The 22,555-nt window shown below is 39.8% G+C and overlaps 1 protein-coding gene across 1 annotated transcript in view; it reads right to left on the bottom strand.

Annotated features, from left to right (window-relative positions):
* The window catches only part of LDAH (lipid droplet associated hydrolase), a 231,525-nt gene that overhangs the window by 43,875 nt on the left and 165,095 nt on the right, over positions 1 to 22,555 (bottom strand). Inside the window, exon 5 of the mRNA XM_065400744.1 lies at positions 1,122 to 1,362. Coding sequence (XP_065256816.1) covers positions 1,122 to 1,362 — 241 coding nt within the window. The remainder of the gene's footprint in view (positions 1 to 1,121; positions 1,363 to 22,555) is intronic.

Raw genomic sequence — 22,555 nt, 5'->3', positions numbered from 1 at the left:
GGAGGTTGTGGAATCTCCATCTCTGGAGATATTTAAGAGTAGGTTAGATAAATGTCTATCAGGGATGGTCTAGACAGTATTTGGTCCTGCCATGCGGGCAGGGGACTGGACTCGATGACCTCTCGAGGTCCCTTCCAGTCCTTGAGTCTATGAATCTATGAATCACCGCATGTCAGTTTCTATATCAAAGTGTTTTCAAGTGTTAATTTATTGAAATAATGTGTAAAACACCACAATATGCTTTGATTTTCATTTTGGAATGCTCAGCAGAATTTGGGTGAATAATTCCCTACCTGAAAGCTGCTTTTGTCCATAGAAGGTGTATAAAGTTTATATATGCATTTAATTTTATTTTACAGTACGCCCCAACATATGAAGAATTTTGATTTTCTGCCTTTCTTTGGAGAATTTAAAAATTCATACGTGTAAAGCATTAATGAAATTCCTCATGGGTGTAAAGTTACTCATGTGTGTAAACGTCAGCAGGATTTTCTTTTCTGCATTTAATAGCATCCCGCTATGGACTTTGTAATGTTAATTACAGCCAGAAAGAAAAAAATTGACTATAACATCAGTGTCAAATGTCCAAATTTTTATTGTCCAAACTGCATGAAGTGAAAAAGGTCGACAAAAACTCCAAAGGTGTAAAGTAAATTATACTTTAAAATGCATTCTTTTTAATAATTTAAGGTGTTAATAGTACAGGTAAAGATTTTCTTTTTCAATAGATTTTTGGGAAAATATAATTTTTAACCTAACAGTCTCTGTTTAAGAAAAGAAATTTTCAAGACATCCAACCACTTCATTCACTCCCTGGTTCTGATAAGGTTCTTAAAACTCCAAATATTGTGGATCATTTTATGGAAATATTCAGAGCACTATTTTACGACCAGGTTCAAATTTCGCTGTATCCTTTCCAGAATTCTTAACTTGAGAAGAGAAAAGGACTTCAGGACACATACAAATCCTGCCTCTCTTTAAAATTTGTTCAGAGATTTGTTCCTGTTTTAACATCAAGTTCATTTTTAAAGACTCATGCCCTATACAGCATGCTAGGTCACTCGTTTGTTGAAGCGGTAGGATAAAAAGTAGATATAGTAAAAAAAATATATTCTGCTCACCAACACAATCCACACTGAAGAGATTTAGGGAGGTAACTATTGAAGCTTCATCAGGATATTTCAATCCTCGCAGCACAAATTGCACCATGGAAGTTTTGACTCTTTCCGGGAGAAATGACAGCAGGTAGACTGGCATGTACAGAATGTACCGAAGCTTGCACAGCACAGGTGTCAGGAGCTTGCCTTGCGGGGACTGAGCCATGCGTTCTATTGTTGGAAACAGCAGCACAGAGCGGAGAACCTGTACAGCCATGAGAAAGAGACTGTCAGGAAAGTCCTCTAGCACCGTATCAAATACTGGAAGAGAGATTTTTTTTTTAATGAGGCTCCTTTTTAAGTGAAATGAAGTTTGTCAGATGCACTATTAACTTGCAAAGATATTTATGGGCTACATGGAACGCCAGTTTTTTTGGAGGGAGCAAATAAGGGCCTGATTCTGCAAGATACTGGGAGGCCTCAACTCCCATTGACTTTAGTGGGAGTTGGAGGTGCTCAGCATGGTGCCAGACTGGGCTCCAAGTACAATTTAGAAGCAAGTGCCCAATGCTTTGAACATAATCAATTGTTACGTAGAGATGACGGTGATACCACAAGAGGGCAGTACACAGGAAAAGTCATTTTTTTGTGTCTATGCAGGTTTTTTATTCGAATGATTTTATCTGATTAATTGTTTCCTGCAGGAGAAAACTGATTTTTCAAAATCATAGCTATCACATCATGGTCTTTTCAGTGGCTAGTCCAACTACAGAAAGGTTGATCAAACCATAGTAAAGTGGGGGTATAACTACAGTTAAAACAAGGTTATTATCGTTATTTATTAGTATTACCAATAAAGAGCACCTAAGAACCATGGTCATGGACTGGGACTCCACTGTGCTAGGACATAACACATTTACTGGGGCTAGTCTAATGTTGCATAATACAGCCCACAATATTGTACTATAACATATGTATCTTTAAGCTGCACGGTGATTTTAGCTCATAAGGACTGAAAACACTCTGATCTCAGACTAAAAAGAAAAATAATATGAACCAACCATTAAGAGGAAACATTTAACTGATGCCTATTTTTAATTTCTATTTTATTGAAAAGATTGTATAAATATTCTTAGAGAATATATTATAAGAATCTATTGTGGGATGTTACTCCCTTTTCAAGTACCTTGGACTATCACACGAGCTTTCGTTTAGGAAACACCTATAAAGATACACAACTGCAATAGCTGGTAGTAGTATGAAGGAGGCAGACTAAGCCAAAGATATTATGGACGTTGGAGTGCTAGGTAATTATGGGAGACTTGTTGTGTTTCACAACGTACTCTGCATAAATGCAGAAGAGGCAAGCAGTTACCTCTGCCCAGTTATCAGACTGTCCAGATTTCCAAGGATTCTTTTAATTATTCCACATATCGTACGATTTAGGCTGGGATTTTGTTTTTAAATTAATGATCTTCCCAGTCTATTAGACCTAGATCCTGCAAACTGCTCTGCTAGCCTACGTGGAGCCCCACTGACTTCAGTTATGGTTTGATGGCCCAGCCATGCAGAGTAACTTGCAGGATCAGGGCCTTATAGGGTAACAAAAGAAATATGGAAAATGCCAATAATAGGTCACAATATATTTTCTATACTATATTTAAGATAGGACTTTAAAAGGGTTATTTATGTCAAAGGCACAAACATTTTAAGAACTCCCTACAGTCTTCCAGCTGAGACTACCTTGATTTCAGACAAAGAAAAATATACTCTCAGTGAAAATCAATCCTGGGCCTCTTTTTATTAAAGGCAACCAACAGCTGGCGTATAGGAATGCAACTTGTACTAAATTATGTGGTAGTTTTGTGATATTTCAGCTAGGCGCTGAACTCAAACTCTTGTGATCTAAAGCAGATTTGACCCATGTTCTCAGCCACACATTAATCCTATGACATTACAGTTTATAGATACAGGATTAGCTGCTTTGAGAGAAGTTGCTAAAGCTTAGAGGCAAGAGAAGGAAAAACCTAGAAAGTAGTTATGTCCCTTCCTCTCCTCTCCTGTACTGTGCTGATATTGATATATATATATTTTAAAAATTGTACTGTATCAAGTTTAAAAGGTGGAGCTATGAGAGATTTAAGGGCAAATTTCTTTTTCTTTTTGTGTGTGTTCTGCACATAATACAAAGAGAGCTTTAAAATATATGTATTTCTCAACCACTCATCAACTGTTTAGCTCTCTGCCAGCATCCAGAGTCCCAGATTTGTTTGAAGACACAGTTTAATTTTAACTTACTTACAGATAACATGAGGATAAAACTGACAAAAATATAAATGATTATTTAAACTCTTATTGTGTTGGTACAAATATTCATAGGAGAAATATGTCGTTTCTGTTCCATGCAGAATCTGCATTGGAGTATACATTTACTTTTATTTTGAATGTATACTTACTGCAACTAATCAGAATGCAAATATCTAACCTCTACTGCACTTATATTTTATTAATATTTTGAAGTGTCAAGAATACATCTCACACTATATACAGAATACACCATTTACACTAGTAGAATCCACTTAGAAGAACCAAAGATATGAATACGTTTTATGCTACTAAAATAACTAAAGTTGCAGAGCCAGCTTTTAAATGTCAGCCAGGCAGTTTGACAATATAAAGCACTGTGTAAGTGCTAAGTATTTATAATTACTATTATCAGTATTAACTAAAGCATATAGGTTTACTTGTCCCTCAGTGTAAGGAAATCATTCTTCATACTTTGGGAAACAGATTTTTCATGGTACCAAATCAACCAAGACACACAGAAAATATTAGTACATAAATAGGTAGTAAGACTAGTGGTTAGAGCAGGGGACAAACATTCTGGGCTCCTATGTTCTATTCTATTCTAGATTGTGACAGTGACTCTGTGAATCTCCTTGGTCAAGTCACTTAACCTTTCATGCCTCTGTTTGCCTATATGTAAAATGGTCATTATAGTCTCACACATTATTGGAGTGTCATGATAATAAAATATAAAGTGTTTTATGGTCTCAGTTGAAAGATCCTGTGAAGGTGCACTGTTTCAACGCTAGAGATGGCACATGTACTTGCAATTAAAAGTAAGTTATGTGAAATTTTAAATAAAAATTTTTCTCTCTGGTTTTGTCCCCAGCCAGCCTGCTGTGTGCGTTCATCATCAACTTCTCACTTAAATATCTAAGGCTCAAAGACCTGGATGGTTCAACAGATTGATAATAGGATGCAGATCCTTTCACCTTTTGGTGTCCAACATAAATCTTGATAGCAACTGCAAGTTTTTGCCATCTGTCAGCTCTTTCATGGTATATATGAAATGGACTGATTTCCTAGTCCAGTTCCTAACTGAGTGGTGTGCATATCACTAATAGAAGCAACTGGCAACCTTGCTGGTAGCATGAACTGGGAGGCCAAGGAATGAACTGGCATAGAACCTGATTATATTTCACCATATGTCCCTCCAAAACAGACTGACATTAGCAGGGAAGTGTAGGGAGGTTTCCACTGCCACTGCCTATGAGATCTGGTGTCTAATACTATCAGCCCATAGCTTTTCAGGTACATGTATATCACATTCCAGGATGTAATCCAGACCAGTGAGAGGTTGTGTCACCACCTGTCCTGTTACCCTGGGTGCCTGATAATGCTTTGCTGTGGTATATCCCAAGCTGGGCCACTCACAAACAGCCAGACTGCATGCTGGTCACATCCTGAGTGTCTGTGTATAGCTACAGTCCTGGCCCAGCAGTTCTGTCCCAGAACCTGTCAGCAACACTCCAGTCATACTCTGACTTCTACCAGCCTGGGTTACTACTTACAGGGTGGCCCGAACACACTCCCAGTCCCAAATTTTCCCCAAGAATATGTGTTCTGCACTATCCAGCCCTCTCCTGAGCTGTTCAGATATTAAAGGTCTGTTGTCCCTATAAAGGGTCAATATTCAACAGCTTGCTACTTTAACTGGAGTTCCCAAACAGTTCAGTTTAAACACAGGATTGGTTTAGATTAAAATATAATACAAGTTTATTAACAAAAGAAGATAGGATGTTAAGTGAATTCAAGTATCAGATATTAAAGTCAGAAAGGGTTACAAGAGAAATAAAAATCATTTTTAGTTACTACAAAGCGTTTTAACAAGCTAGACTTGGTTCAAGGAAAAATCCTTACCCCGGGTTCCCAGCAATATGGCTGACCAAATTCTCAGGTCAGAATCTCCCCCCAAAGTCAAAGGGCTGGTTCCTTTGTCTTCTCAGGTGAGTGAGTGAATGAGAGAGATTGGGGTGTTTTTGCCCCTTCAGTTTTATAGCCCACGGAGGGATAGCTCAGGGGTTTGAGCATTGGCCTGCTAAACCCAGGGTTGTGAGTTCAACCCTTGAGGGGGCCACTTAGGGATCTGGGGCAAAATCAGTACTTGGTCCTGCTAGTGAAGGCAGGGGGCTGGACTCAATGACCTTTCAAGGTCCCTTCCAGCTCTAGGAGATAGAAATTAATGGAGATATCCTTTCTTTTTCACCCTTCTGAAATGCATTTTCCTGGGGGTTACCCCTAAATAAAGTTCATTCCAGCTGCGAGGACAGAGACATGGAGTCTCGTGGTGAAAGAGGTTCCATGTTGTTTGCTAGAATGAGGAGCAATCTGTTCCTGCCCTGCTTTGTTGCCAAAGAATGGACACTTGACAGGTTATTGCCAATCAACTTTGATGGCACCAGGCTAAGGGCATCAGCTTGTCCTTTGTCTTTGAGAAACCCATTTACCCCCTTCCCAGACTTGTCTGGTAAACACTTTTTAGTCATCATTTCAGCTTACGTTCATAACTCTTAATACACATATCGTACATACATTATGTAAGAATATTGATGATCAGTGAGTTATTCCTTTTAAATGATACCTCACCAGGTATGTTTTGCACAAAGATTATTACAATAACGTGTAGGGTGTGAATATGGTGATGCTATTGGTCACAATGTAATCCCTGAGCTCAGACACATGGTCAATAGGAGATTTTATAAAACAGATTATAGGGAAACTAGATATGTAAGGGCAAGAGTGAGCCCTCAGGGCAGAGAACAGTAAATCTCTTTTTCATATCACACAGCCAGGTTAATTTCAAGTATTTTTTCAGGCAAGGTCTATAAATGCACTACTTTGAATGCTACAATTGGCTTCATGTGATCATTCAGTATTAATTGCTATCCTCAGCGTTTGGTTACTGGTCTAAAACAATGAAAACTGATCCTGCCTGTAAACTATGTATAAACAAAACATGCTTCTCTATTCCTATAGTTTGACTTTCCAAGAGAGAGTAAAATGCAAACAACACAATCTACCTGGGAGAGGGAAAAGTGAAAACAGCTTCAAAAATTACCAGGGATGATGCCAACTTAAAAAATAGAGCTGGTTGGAACCTTCATTTCACCTAAGCCAAAATGTTTTAAGGAGTTTCTGTATTGACAGAATTTTATCTAAAAGGCTTTTGGACCAGAGAGAAACAGACAGACTCTGGGCTTCTCTTCACTGCTAAAGAAGGTGTATTTTTTACTTTGGGGTAACTAACATGCATGAGCTATCCTGAGATAAAAACCACAGTGAAAACAAGGCACTCTAGTTTTACTGCAACGTAAACTAGGCGAGGTGTTGACAGAAACAGTTACACTAGCTGGGTTAGTATCACACATGCATGCACATGCAAGGGCTTATTTTACTGATGTTTCTACAATTTCTAGAGGTATGGGGAGGAGATCAAAAGTTGAGGTTGATTTATTTATTTTTTACAGAGGGGTAAGTTGCAGAACTGACAGGTTAACACCAGTGTTCTAAAACTTGAGTGCCACTTAACTTTAGGCACCAAAACAAGTGACATGGTCTTCAGAGGTGCACAGTTCCCACACCTTCCATGGGAGCCAATGGGAACAAGGAATGCTCAGCTCATCTGAAATCCGGCCACTTATTTAGGTGGCAAATTCAGTCACCCAGGTAAAAATTGTATGTATGTGTGTGTGTTTTTATATATCTACATATATATATATATATATATATATATATATATATATATATATATATATATATATACACACAATTTCACATATATATATATATGTGAAAAGAAGGGAGGGCAGAGAGAAGAGTGTGAGAGCACATGCATAGATACTGAAGTGATAAAAAGGATTGTGATACTTTTTTTTTTTCCGAAGAAGAAACCTGACTTGCCAGAGTAGGTGAATTCTGTTCTAAGCCCATCAGGTTTCATCAGTTGTGTATCTTGGCTGTAAATGGACAAGTTATCTCTGTGTATATCATTTCACAGAGATGCTGCAGTTTTAAAACAGCAATGTTCTAGTCCATTGACAAAACTGTGGTTCTCATACTGGCACAAACTGGATCTGGCTCGGAAATGACTTGCTGGCTCACTCTATGTTAGTGACAGAATCAATGGCGGTTGCGGTTCACTGCCACTTCTAAGGCAGAAATATTCTGAAGCTTGTTTGGCTCTTGCTGAAGAACCTGTTTTAAATTATTTGGGGTGTACAAACAGTTAATGTAATCACCGTTAACCATAAGAATGTAGGACTCAGATTCCATACCAGTTATGTAACTCACAGTTTACAATGAATTTAGAGATCAAATCAGCTGGCAGAAACAGGAAGCAATCCATTACTTTTTATAACTGATAAATTACAGTGACCCACGTTCAGTAAAGCTGTATCCAAGTACGATACTAAAACTCACATGCAGATTCTGCAGCCACACACCATCGAGCCATATAAAAAAAAACATTAGCATGTAGAAATAAGGCATACTTTGAAATCACAGGACTGGAAAGAAATACAGTAAGGAAGTTTCATAAAGCATTCTTAATAGATCACTGACTCCTTCAAGAATTTGTGGAAACCAAAGGCTGTTTGTCTGTCAAAAATAACACTTATTTTGATATATTTTAGTTCATCCCATGTATTAGTTTATTATTCATCTGTTGCCGTGGCAGAGGAAAAGCCATTATCTGTCAGGTGAAACCTACTTCATTTTTCAAAGATAACATAATGATGTACTTAATGGTAATCTACAGTCCACATTTGACTTGAGAGTGTCACATTAATCAACATTTCTTTTACTCAGCATGTAGGAACCTGCAAGCAAAATCCCTAGGGTCATGGAAATATACCCTACTTTATTAACACAGCTGTGCAGAGAAGGTATCCAAGTTAAAGCACATGACAAAACAGACATTTTCTTATGTTTCTCTCTCATCAAAGCAAGACTTTCTAGACTCACCAATTCAGTTTGCTCTCTCTGTCAATATTTTAAACACTTGCAATCTCATTTGAAATCGACACACAAGAACTGTTGAGATACTGTAATTTTCTCTGAATATAAAAAGATTTTTAATGCTCTAAATGAGTTTTCCTTGCACTGTACATTTAAAGTCAGTATTTTGTTCGTTATATTAGCTAGCCATTTACCTTCACATTAGATCAGTACAACCACAGTATTGTGTGACAGGGAACAACAGAATTAGAACAAAAAAAGATGCCAGGAAAGTTTGTGAACAAAAGATACAAATATCTAAAACCTATTGCACTACAAGGGCTCCTCCGCTGCTCGTGGAAGGGGCTGAGTGCTGCTGCTCCAGCCCCTATGGGGCTGACCTAACCCTAACCACTAGTCTGGTGGCCACTTTCCTGGGGTTGGCCACTGGCCGGTGCTCTAGTGGCCCCGAGGCTGACCGCTGGCTGCTGTTCTGGTGGCTCCTGCTCCGGTAGCAACAGGGCTGACCACAGACAGCTGCTTCAGACCTGCCACTGCTCCAGCCCCAGTGGTGCTGACCTAACTCTGCTGCTGCTTCAGCTCTGGGACTGCTTCTCCGGCGGCCCCGGGGCTGGCCATCGGCCACTGCTCTGGTGGCCCCAGGGCTGACCACTGGCCAGCTGTTCTGGCAGCCTGGGGGCTGCTCCTCCAGCAGCCCCGGTGCTGACAGCTGCTCCTGTCCTGCTCCAGAAAAGTCCCGGAAAGTCACAGAATCCATGGCCTCCGTGACAGAATCGTATCCTTACTCATTATACCTATTTTACAGATGGATAAACCGAAGTACAGGGAAGTTTAGTAACTTGCTCGAGGGAACATTCTGTATCAATGAAAGAGCCAGGAATACAAACACAGGCATCCTAGCTCTCAGTCCCCTGCTGTAACCACCGGATCACACTCCTGAAGAAGTGGAACTGCTAGAGTACAAAGTCAGCAAACAATCTGACGGAGAAAAAGCATGTTTGTGTAATTCATCCAAACTTTGGAGGGAAAGAGGGTTGTACTGTGCAGGAGTGCCAGTGTGTATTCTTGTAGTTGGTTAGTTCAAATAGATTCATATGTTACCAAATGTAACCCATCTGTATGTGCTGTTACATCCGGCAAGACAATTTCCCAATTAGGACATATGTTTTTTATACATCCAACTTTAATTTTCTATATTTTGCATTTATTAATAGCCCAGTTTCCATCTTGGTACCGGATCCTCCTCGTTTTCATTATTCTCCCCCTCCCAAATCTCTCATTGTACAGCATGCAACCTATGTTAATGAGTAACGGTTTAGTGTAAGTGACAGAAAGAGGCACATTGCACGAATTTTCCATGGAAGTCATTGGCACATGAATAGCGACCTCATGCAGAGCATAAATTGTTTCACAAGTGAGCCTTAACTGGCTAGTCTATGCAATTCTCAGGAAATATACTGTTAGGAAGCAAGTGTTCAAAACTGTAAATTATACACTTGACTCTCTTCTAATGGGATTAAGGAATTTTTGCTCCCCAGAAAATGTAAACTTCTTTGTATGTATTTAACTGTTTGATGACAATGCTTGCCAATGCCACTTGAGTAAAGAGTCTGCCACCGTTACTCAGTTTTCAGAACTCAGAGACTAAGGAATTCTCAGGGTAGTGATCCCTATGCTCAGCGATAACTACTGGCAGGATCAGAGTGAAAATGCACTCATGCGTGGCTCTGAGCCCTGCAAGTCACCCATACACTGCTCCAGCGGGAGACACACAAACACTCTCAAAAGCAGAATTTATCTCCTAGCATCTGGGGAGTTTAGTAAAAAGACAACAATTAATTGTCTGGATGCATTTTTAAGAAACTCCCTCCCCGCAAGCAAATCCGTACTCTGCTTGGGAGCAGTGGTGTGAAGGCAGCAGTATAGCAGCACACAGTAAAGTGCTTAGACAAAGATGAAAATGTATTTACAAGTTCTGGACAGTAATTTTTTTAAAATGTTCATATATACATTAATTCAAACAACTGTGCCCAAGGCACAACACCAAGGCATAAAAGCAAACCACCCTTAGGTGAGGATACAAATTGCTCATAATCCCAGTTTACCAGGTAAACTTTGGATGTAAAAACACTTGACAATTTCTGAGATGTCTGCCATATGGCATTAAGTCTAGAGATGCTCCTGGGCCCCAGCCGATTCACCCCCAATCCAGATGCAAACTTACAATTCTTTGCTGGCTAGATTTAGAAGGGCAACAGATCCCAATGCAGAGCGGTGTGACATCTAGCCTTGGATTCAAGGTTCAATGTGTGGGGTGAACCTCAGCCCCTATATGTGAACACGTGGGCATGTGCTAAGGTTTTCTGTGAAACTTGGAAACCCGTGAGTCCCCTTCCCTGCATTCCCCTCAACAAGCCCCAAGACCATCCTTCTAACCGTAGACGTTATCAGGAAGAGAGAGTTCACCTCAACTGCTTTCTCTGAGAGCCTGGTTGACCTCCTCCAATGCCAGACACAGGCCTTTGGCAGAGAGTGTTTAAAAGGTGACTACTTCTCCCTCTTTGCAGAGAGATCTGGGGGCTAATTCTTAATGGACAGGATGCACCCTTCTCAATACCATTGCTCAGTAGAATTAGCTGACAATAGGAGCAGAATGCATTTTTGATGTACTACTAGAGACACTGATGCAACTGTCACCCCCACCAACTACACAGGTGGGGGAAACGTTCTATAGCAGCACCACATCACTGCCCAAAGGAAATTGAAGGGAGAAGGGTGATCTACCTAGATCCCACACTCCAAACCTCACCCCCAAATACCTTAGGGGAAGGCACCCAAAAAACAGCTATCATATGATAAAGAGTTTTGGTTGTTATCAATCTCAGCTGCAATTGAACTACTGATCTAGAGACTCATAGATGTCTAAAGCCAGAAGGGACCATTGTGATCAGCTAGTCAGACCTGCATAACACGGGGCATAGAACATTACTCAGTATTTTCTGCAACTTCTGTTTGAACTATAGCAGATATTTTAGAAACATACCCAGTTGCAATTGAAAGACTTCAAGTGATGAAGAATCTATAACATCCCCAGATTAAGTTATTCTATCATGACTCCTAAATCCTTTTCAGTGTCACTACGTTGCAGGATACCTTCACCCTATGTTATAAGTGCCCTACATTAGAGAGTGGACTGATTTAAATCAAAGCAATTTAAATCACCTATTTTAATCATGAATTAAATCAGCAAGCAGGAAACCTGGATTTAAATAATTTTGTATTTGTACTTTTTAGTTATTTTCCTGAAGAAAAGTTGATTCTAATTGGTTGGTAACCATTAAAATATGTTGATTTGCAACTATAAATAATGTTTACATTACATTTGGTGCTTTTTTTGCTAACCGGGATAATACACTATATCTATACACATTTATGCAACTATACAGCGAATAGGGCAACAAACGGGTGTTCTGCAAGGGAGTTCTCCAGGTGAAGGAGGAGAGACTACGTGAACCTTGGGGTAAGTTTAGGGTTACCAACTTTCTACTCACACAAAACTGAACACCCTTGCCCCACCCCCTGCTCTATCCCTCCTCCAAGGCCCTGCCCCCGCTCACTCCATCCCTCCCTGACTGTCGCTTGTTCTCCCCACCCTCACTCACTCATTCATTTTCACCGGGCTGGGTCAGGGGCTGGGGTGCGGGAGGGGCTGAGGGCTCTGACTGGGGGTGTGGGCTCTGATGTGGGGCCAGGGATGAGAGATTTGGGGTGCAGGAGGGTACTCCGGGCTGGGACTGAGGGGTTCAGAGGGTGGGAGGGGTATCAGGGCTGGGGCTGGGGGTTGGGGCCCAGGAGGGGGTCAGGGGTCTGGGCGGCCTCAAACAGCTCCCAGAAGCAGAAGCATGTCCCCCCCACTGAAGTATGGCCAGACAGCTCGGCACGCTGCCCTGTCTGCAGGCGCTGCCCCCGCAGCTCCCACTGGCCGCAGTTCCCAGCCAATGGGAGCTGCGGGGGTGGTGCTTGGAGCGGGGTCAGCGTGTGGAGTCCCTTGGCTGCCCCTACGCATAGGAGCCGGAGGCGGGATATACCAGCTGCTTCCTGGTAGCTGTGTGGTGCGGCGCAGAGGCTAGCAGGGAAGCTTGGCAGCCCCGCTGCGTGGCGCCGTCAACCGGACAGTCAACAGCCCGATCAGTGATGCTGACCAGAGCCACCAGGATCCCTTTTTGACAAGGTGTTCCAGTCAAAAACCGGACACCTGGTCACCCTAGGTGAGTTTGTCTGTTGTGTGCTTGCTTGCCGTGTGCTTGCCTGCTTGAAGATTATAGCGTAGTCTGTTTTGGGGGCTGGGTGCTGAGCCAAGCAGCCTGCTAGGCTAGGCCGACAGCTTACTAACCATGCTCTAGCCTGCTATCCTTGAATCCCAACCCCTTTAGGATCCCTTGATGAGGGGGCGGAGCTAACTCAGGGAGAACAGGGGATTAAAAAGCCAGCTCCTCAGCGACCAGAGGCGCTAGCGCACAGGAGCTGCAAACAGGGGAGTTTAGAGGGCCATGCCTTCCAGGTCCAGCTCTCGAGCAGAGCATGCCCCACGACACAGTGAGAGAGCACAAGACAGAGTGAGCTACCAAGGTAAGGACAGTTTGGCTGCAGTGAGAGAGTTCAGTCGCAGGGGGAGGAGGCTGAGGGACTAGAACCTAACTACTAGAAAGGTGCCAGAAAAGCCCACTAGGAAAAAAAACAAGGTGGGGGAACCCCAATAAACCTAACAAACATATTCTAATTATAGGCCAATAAACACCCCTCCCCCACAAAAATCCCTGCAAGAGTAAAAATAATGCAGGCAGAAGTCCGGCTGCAGGGTGGGGGCTACCCAGTTTATTGCACTGAATGCTGCATGTGCGATTACCTGCCTTGTGGGCAGGTGGTGAATGAGTGCACACGGTGCAAGCAGCTCATAGCCCTGAGAGACCAAGTACGGGCTCTTGAGGATAGAGTAGCTGAACTGGTGGAGCTACGGGAGGAAGAGAGTTGCACAGAGGAGACTTTCCAGGATGCAATAGAGCAGTTCCACCCCCAGTCTGACAACCTCTATGCTGTTAAGGAGGATGAAAATCTCTCAGAAGGAGACCATCAAGCTGAAGCAGAGGGAAACAATCCCAGAGGATGTCATGCTATCTTCTCACAGTGAGGCCCTCCCGAGGCCAGTTACTAGGAAGAGCATGGTAATAACACTGGGAGATTCGATTATTAAAAATATAGATAATGGGGTTTGTGATGACTGGGAGAACTGCATGGTACATTGCTTTCCGGGTGCGAAGGTTGCAGACTTCTCGAGACATCCAGACAGGCTTATGTGCAGTGCTGGGGAGGTGCCGATGGTCATGGCACAATAAAGGGATTGCACTACAGTACATGCATGAGGTGAATTGAAATACTATTTCTTTTGTTTCTTTTTTACAGTGCGAATATTTGTAATAAAAAATAAATATAAAGTGAGCACTGTACACTTTGTATTCTGTGTTCCAATTGAAATCAATATTTGAAAATGTAGAAAACATCCAAAAACATTTAAATAAATGGTATTTTATCATTGTTTAACATTGTACGATTATTCACGATTAATTTTTTTAATCACTTGACAGCCCTAGTAGAAATCATAAAGGGATCAAACAGTAATATACAATCTCTGTGGACAGAAATTCTACTTGAACAATAAGCAGTAGGAATATACTACTGACCACCTCACCAAGATGGTGAAAGTGACTGTGAAATGCTCAGGGAGATTAGAGAGGTTACAAATGCAAAAATCTCAAAAATAATGGGGGATTTCAACTATCCTCAGACTGACTGGGTATATATTACCTCAGGAAGGTATACAGAGATAAAATTGCAAGACACCATGAATGACTGCTCCTTGGAGCAGCCTGTCCTGGAACTCACAAGGGGAGAGACAACTCCTGATTTTGTCTTAAATGGAGCGCAGGATTCGGTCCAAGAGGTGAATATAGCTGAACTGCTCAGTAATAGCATTCATACTGTAATTAAATTTAACATTCCTGTGTGGGGAGGGGTGCCAAAGAAACCCGCCACAGTACCATTTAACTTCAAAAAGAGGAACTACACAAAAATGAGGAAGCTAGTTAAATGGAAATTAAATGGAAAAGTTACAAGGGTGAAATACCTGTAAACTGCACAAAGACTATTTAAAAACACCATAATTGAGGTTCAAACTAAATGTATGCCCCAAATAAAAAAAAAAAAACAGTAAGAGGGTCAAAAAAATTCCACCATGGCTAAACAGCAGAGTAAAAGAGCTGGTTAGAGGCAAAAAGGCATCCTTTAAAAATTGGAAGTCAAATCCTAGTTTAGAAAATAGAAAGGAGTATGAACTCTGGCAAGTCAAGTGTAAAAGTATAATAAGACAGGCCAAGAAAGAATCTGAAGAGTAACTAGATAAAAACACACAAACTAACAGCAATTTTTTTTAAATACATCAGAAACAAGAAGTCTACCAGTCAGTGTGGCATTGGTAAGGGAGCACTCAAGGAAGACAAGGCCATTGAGAAGAAACTAAATTAATTCTTTACATCGATCTTCACTGCAGAAGATGTAGGAGATAGATCCCCACACCCGATCCATTCTTTTCAGGTGCTAAATCTGAGGAACTGTCCCAGACTGAGGTTTCAATAGAGGAGGTTTTGGAACAAGTTGCTAAATTAAACAGTAATAGGTCACCAGGACCAGATGGTATTTACCCAAGAGTTCTGAAGGAACTCAGATATGAAACTGCAGAACTACTAACTGTGGTATGTAACCTATTGCTTAAATTAGCCTCTGGGCCAGATGACTGGAGGACAGCTAATGTAACACTTATTTTTTAAAAAGGCTCCAGATGTGATCCTGGCAATTACATGTTGGTAGGCCTAACTTCAGTACCAGGCAAATTAGTTGAAACTACAATAAAGAACAGAATTATCAGATGCGCAAACACAATATGTTGGGGAAGAGTCAACACGGCTTTTGTGAAGGGAAATCATGCCTCATCAATCTATTAAAATCCACCAGAAAATATAATGATGCTATATAACCCCATGGTATGCCTGCCTACAACTTGAATACTGAGTGCAGTACTGGTCATCTCATCTCAAAAAAGATATATTAGAATTGGAAAAGGCATAGAGAAATGCAACAAAAACAATTAGGTTTCAGAGTAGCAGCTGTGTTAGTCTGTATCCTCAAAAAGAACAGGAGTACTTGTGGCACCTTAGAGACTAACAAATTTATTTGAGCATAAGCTTTCCTGGGAAGAAGTGGGCTGTAGCCCACGAAAGCTTATGCTCAAATAAATTTGTTAGTCTCTAAGGTGCCACAAGTACTCCTGTTCTAAAAACAATTAGGGGTATGGATCAGCTTCCATATGAGGAGAGATTAAAAAGACTGGGACTATTCAGTGCGGAAAAGAGATGACTAACGTGGGATATGACAGAGGTCTATAAAACCAGGAATGGTATTGACATAGTGAATAGGGAAGTGTTATTTACCCCTTTACACAACACAAGAATGAGGGATCACCCAATGAAATTAATAGGCAGAAGGTTTAAAACAAACAAAAAGAAATAATTCTTCACACAACACAGTCAATCTCTGGAATTTATTTCCATAAGATGTTGTGAAGGCCAAAATTACAAGTGGGTTAAAAAAGAATTAGATAAGTTCACGGAGGATAGGTCCATCAATGGCAATTAGCCAAGGTGGTCAGGGACACAACCCCATGCTCCAGGTATCCCTAAACCTCTGACAGTCAGAAGTGGGGACTAGATGACAGGAGATGGATCATTTGAAATTGCCCTATTCTATTCATTCCCTCTGAAGCATCTGGCCACTGTCAGGCAACGGGATACAGGGTTAGATGGACCACTAGTCTGACCAAGCATGGCCGTTCTTATATATAGCTTAACTTATATTTAGGGCTGTCAATTAATCGGTTAACTCAAGCGATTAAAGCAAAACAAATTAACTAGATTAAAAAAAATCAATTATTTGCAGTTTTAATCACACTGATGAACAATAATAGAATACCAATGTAAAGTTGTTATAAATATTTTTGGATGTTTTTCTACATTTTCAAATATATTGATTTCAATTACAATACAGAATACAAAGTGTACAGTGCTCATTTTATATTATTTTTGATTACAAATATTTGCACTGTAAAAAAGATAAAAGAAAAAGTATTTTTCAATTCACCTCATACAAGTACTGTATTGCAATCCCTTTATCGTGAAAGTACAACTTCCAAATGTAGAATTTTTTTTTTTAGGGCAGTCATTAATTGCAGTTAACACAAAACAAATTAACGCTTCTTTTTAACAAGCATTAATCGCACGCCTCTGTTTTGACCATCTTCACTTACTGTACTTCATTGCTTGGCGGACGTTGGCACAGTTGTACTGTGTTCTCATGATCTAGAGTGATTAAATATCAGAAAAAGTTAATGGAGCAAAGCAGCAAAAGTTCAGATCCTTTGAATGGGGAGTTTATTTTTAAAAAACTTCTGGAAGGTTCTCTGGATAAAAAGACGGTTATCTGTAGCTGAGTTCCAATACCATCGAAGTACTTCAAGTCCGCAGTACCACCTATGTGCTAAATATGCTTTTGCCTCCAGTTCTTGTGCTACAGGTAACACACTGACAGCAAATGAATCCCACCAGTCGTGACAGCGTACGCTTACAGAGTTTCAGAATCGCTGCAAGCCCATGGATCAAACAAAGTACAGCAGCTTAACCAATGCTACTGCAAAGTGAATAGCTATGGACTGCAGACCACGTAACATTGTAAATGATAGAAGGCTGAGAGATGTTATTCAAATTGCATCTTCCAATTAGTCATACACCTTGCCTTCCCGAGGACCCATTGCAACACAAATACATGACCTATATCACATTGAGCAGACTACAAATTTAGAGCTTCTGAAAAATGCACTAGCTGTTGCTTTGACTGGTGATCACTGGACATCCTTGAGCAATCAAAGCTATCTTGGAGTCACGGCACACCTGACTGATGCTGCATGGACACTGCAGTTTGTATTAACAGTAACACATACTGAAGAGAGACATTATAGTAGCGCTCAGTGATAGTGACTTTGAAAATGTGCTGGCAAAATGTAGAAAACGTGTGGGTCATTTCAAATACAGTCCAGCTGACAGTACAGAATTAGAAATACAACAAGCTGCAAATAGGCAGAAACAAGAACCTCTTGTACAAGATATTTCAACCAGATGGAACTCCACATTGGGTATGGTTCAGCGCCTGCTTAGAAATAAAGTCGCTATCACAGCCACATTAGCTCTTCAAAAGTACAATCTATCAGTGCCAACAGGTAGTGATTTTGAAAAACTGCAAAAGCTAGAAACGCTACTTGAGCCCTCCAGATTTGTGAGTGAACTCCCTGGGGAAGAATTGTATGTCTGCTGCTGCATGGTTTTACCCACATTCTGCCATATATTTTGTGCTATGGCAGTCTCGGATGGCAACCCAGCATATGTTGTTTGATTTAAGAACACTTTCACTGCAGATTTGACAAAACACTAAGGAGGTACCAATATCAGATTTCTAAAGATAGTTACAGCACTTAGGGTGGTTTAAGACTCTGAAGTGCCTTCTAAAATCTGAGAGGGACGAGGTGTGGAACATGCTGTCAGAAGTCTTAAAAGAGCAAAACTATGATGTGGAAACGCAGAATGCGAAGCTCCAACAAAGAAAATCAACCTTCTGTTGGTAGCATCTGACTCAGATGATGAAAATGAAGGTGCGTCGAAGCATGAAGGGACATACAAATGTTTAGCATATCTGGCAGGTAAATACCTTGCAACACCAGCTACAACAGTGCCATGTGCATACCTGTTCTCACTATCAGGTGACATTGTAAATAAGAAGCGGGCACATTTATCTCCTGTAAATGTAAACAAACTTGTTTGTCTTAGCAATTGGCCGAACAAGAAGGAGGACCGAGTGAACTTGTAGGCTTTAAAGTATTACATTGTTTTATTTTTGAGTGCAGTTATGTAAAAAAATTCTACATTTGTAATACACTTTCATCTTAAAAAAACTGCACTATAGTACTTCTATGAGGCAAACTAAAAAATACTACTTTTTATCTTTTTTGTACAGTGCAAATATTTGTAATAAAAATATATAAAGTGAGCACTGTATACTTTGTATTCTGTGTTATATAACTGAAATCCATATATTTGAAAATGTTGAAAAACATCCAAAATTATTTATAATACATTTAGGGCTGTCGATCAATCGCAGTTAACTTATCGATTAACTCAAAAATATTAATCGTGATTAAAAAAATTAATCGCAATTAATCACACTGTTAAACAATGGAATACTAATTGAAATTTATTAAATATTTTTGGATGTTTTTCTACAATTTTCAAATATATATCGATTTCAATTACAAAAACAAGTTTGTTTACATTTATGGGAGATAATGCTACCCACTTCTTAATTACAATGTCACCCGAAAGTGAGAACAGGCATTCACATAGCAATGTTGTAGCTGGCGTTGCAAGATATTTATGTGCTAGATGCACTAAAGATTCATATGCCACTTCATGCTTCGGCCATCATTCCAGAGGACATGCTTCCACGCTGACGATGCTCATTAAAAAAAAAAAGCGTTAATTAAATTTCTAACTACAGAAACCAAACCATCAAAAAAGAAAATCAACCTTCTGCTGATGGCATCTGACTCACATGATGAAAATGAACAGGCGTCGGTCCGCACTGCTTTGGACTGTTATCGAACAGAACCTGTTCTCACTTTAAGGTGACATTGCAAACAAGAAGCAGGCAGCATTATCTTCTGCAAATGTAAACAAACTTGTTTGTCTGAGCGATTGGCTAAACAAAAAGTAGGACTGATTGGGCTTGTAGGCTCTAAAATTTTACATTGTTTTATTTTCCGAATGCAGGGTTTTTTTGTACATAATTCTACATTTGTAAGTTCAACTTTCATGATAAAGAGATTGCACTACAGTACTTGTATTAGGTGAATTAAAAAATACTATTTGTTTTTTTTTAAAGTGCAAATATTTGTAATAAAAATATAAATATAAAGTGAGCAGTCTACATTTTGTATTCTGTGTTGTAATTGAAATCAATATATTTGAAAATGTAGAAAACATGCAAAAATATTTAAGTGTTATTCTTTTAACAGCACGATTAATTGTGATTAATTTTTTAATCGTGCAATTAATAGCAATTTTTTAATCACTTGACAGTCCTAAATAAATTTAAATTGGTATTCTATTATTGTTTTACAGTGTGATTAAAACTGTGATTAATCATGACTATTTTTATCTCACGATTAATTGTGATTTTAAAAATCATTTGACAGCCCTACTTATATTTATTCAGATTCTTAATTTTTACACTTGTATTATGTTACAAAATGGTGAATGATGCATTTTTTATTTACTAGATTAATTTTTTACTTGTAATTTATGTCAACCTCCTTTTAGATGAAAGTTCAATTAAAATGTACAAGAACAGCATTTTATTTTTTTATTAAATAAAACTAACTTAAATGTGGTAGATTCGTAAGAAAAAAGTTTACTAAAAAGTTTATCAAAATATGTTTTGCATTTAAAACTTACTGATACATTAAAGTTTTATCTGAAGTTAGTGAATTAAACTCATTTTACCACTGCAAGATTTTAGAACTAGAAGAGGTCATCCTCTCACACTTAATTTTTATAACTGGAAGAGGAAAACAAGCTTTTCTGGCTTTTCAACTCCCAGCTTGTTTCTTAACTTTGAATTAGTCATTGAACTGAATTAGCTGAATAAACTGAAAGGAAGAAAATATTTTCTCTGCACCTGCAGAAGAGGCTACTGCTGCCAAAAGCTGGTTTAGCACGTCAAAAAACTCTGATTCCAGGGGCTTAGTCAGAGCTGTGACTTTCTTTAAAGCTTAAGCATCAGACCTTATTACTTTATGTATTTAATTTAAATGATTTTAATATATGATAATAAGTTTATGTCTTAACATAAGCTGTCAAATTCAAATTTAATTTTAAATAGTTTATTTAAATAAACCTGTATTTAATTTAAATGAAAAATTCCAAGTTTTTCTCTTAAAAAAAAAAAAATCTACTGTTACCCATGAACATGTGTTCCTTGATATAGGACCTTATATTTGGCTGTACTAAAATGCATGTGTGACCCAGGAACCTCTTAATGCCAGCTGACAAAGGGGCACAGAAGGGGGGGCATAGAGGTTACAGGTATGTCCCAGGTCTTGCATGTTCATTCTAGTTTGCCAAAAAGGGTCATGTGAAGTCTCTAACAAAAGCTTATGTCACACCAATCCTCGTTATCATTGCAAGATGTATGTACAGATGCTATTTAAGGAGTTGTGCATATGTACTGAAAATGTGTTTTAAAGTCTGTCACCAACCAAAGAGGAAAACAGATTTTCTTCCAGACAGGAGGTAAGATGTGTATCATTCTGTCTATATGTAAATTAAGCATTGTAAGGCAATTTAGTGGAAGCCCAGTTCACATACGGAGTCAACAGGAAAGGAGTATACAGGAAAAACACGAGCCATGGAGGTTAGCCTGGCTATGTGCGAAGACAATGAACTTTTGGGGGTATAGGTAGAAGACCAGGAAGATACTCCCTTATCCTGTGCCTAGGAAATAAATGGACAGCACTTTTATATTAATGAAAACAATATAACAATCAGCCTTGGTTGGAAATGCTGCAAAAGGCTTTGGGTGAGATAAGAATGCTCTCGACAGGAGGTTAGCCGGTTAAGTTTAATCTCTAGAAAGAATGTATTGATTTTGTTTTGTATGTAACTATTTTTGTTTCCAATACTCTTACTCACTGTCCACTTGAATCTTTCAATTTCTGCTCTTTGTTAATAAACTTATTCTTCACTACAAATATATCTAAGTGCTGTGGTGTTAAGCAAAACAGTAATCGTGAGTTGAATCATACAAGCTGATGTGGCTGCAGTCCCTTTGGGGACAGCTGACCTGGTAATTGTGTGAGTGTTCACCAGAGAAAGGGCTGGACACTCCAGGGGAATGCTTCAAAGAGGCTTGGGGTACATCTATAGTTAACCTGCAATTGTTTGGGTGGCTAACAGATTGGAGGTGTCATGGAGCTGACACCCAGTTAAGCACAAGCACAGGGTAATAAGGTACCTTGCAGTCCTGGGCACCCCAAGAACCATCATATTGTTCAAATGAGCCCAAGTGATCCAGGTCAGTCTGTATAATTGACCTTTCCCCCTTATTATTTGCCTCTTCAGCAATTTGTGTCATCTGCAAATTTTACCAGCTATTATTTGCACAGGCAACTTTAAGTTTGGCATTTTCTATCTTTTTAGTACTTAACTTTGTAAGCATAATATTCTATTAACATTGTTTTCTTTAAAAAACATAGGAAATAACTAACTGAAAAATCAGAAATTCCATCACCTGGAAGCATGTTAACATGAGTCATCAGCAGAGTTTGGACTTTTAGACCCACAGAAGAGACTTCTACCACTTCAGCTAATGGAATAACTGGCAGCAATAATATGAGGCTCAAGCGCAAGAGAGGAATAAGATACACACTTTGCCAGTAGCCTTCTCAGTTATTTGCTGACAACAGAGGAACTCAGAACTCCTTGGTTCCATTTCAGGACCTGGGGGGGAGCATGGTCTGGTGATCAGAAGCTTTTGTCCCTGCCTCCCCACCCACATCTGCCTCCATCTCCCTCTGCTCCTGTTCTGCCCTTGTTGGAGCTCCCAATGTCTGCTCCTATTTCCCCCCCATATTTTGACTATATACCCACCGGACCTCTCCTCTTCCTCTGCCTTTATCCAGCTCTCTGGCTCCTGTCCTCTGCAGCTCCTGTCTCCCCTCCCCTTCTTGTTACTGTCCATCTCCTGCTTTTCCTACCCTCTGGGTTCTCACTCTCCCCATGTCCCTAGTGTGACCCAGGAACCTCTTGGTGCCAACTGGCAGAGGGCACAGTGCTATAGGGATCCCCTGGATCCGGTCTCTACATAATGTTCATCAAAGAGTGTCCTGTAAGAATGTGTCACACTGGTCATCATAATCATTGCAAAACTCTATATACGGATAATAT

The sequence above is a fragment of the Emys orbicularis genome, chromosome 3, assembly GCF_028017835.1.
Source record: "Emys orbicularis isolate rEmyOrb1 chromosome 3, rEmyOrb1.hap1, whole genome shotgun sequence".
NCBI classification, from domain to species: domain Eukaryota; kingdom Metazoa; phylum Chordata; order Testudines; family Emydidae; genus Emys; species Emys orbicularis.
The sequence above is the reverse complement of the archived record's forward strand: the minus strand, read 5'-3'. Positions and strand labels throughout refer to the sequence as shown.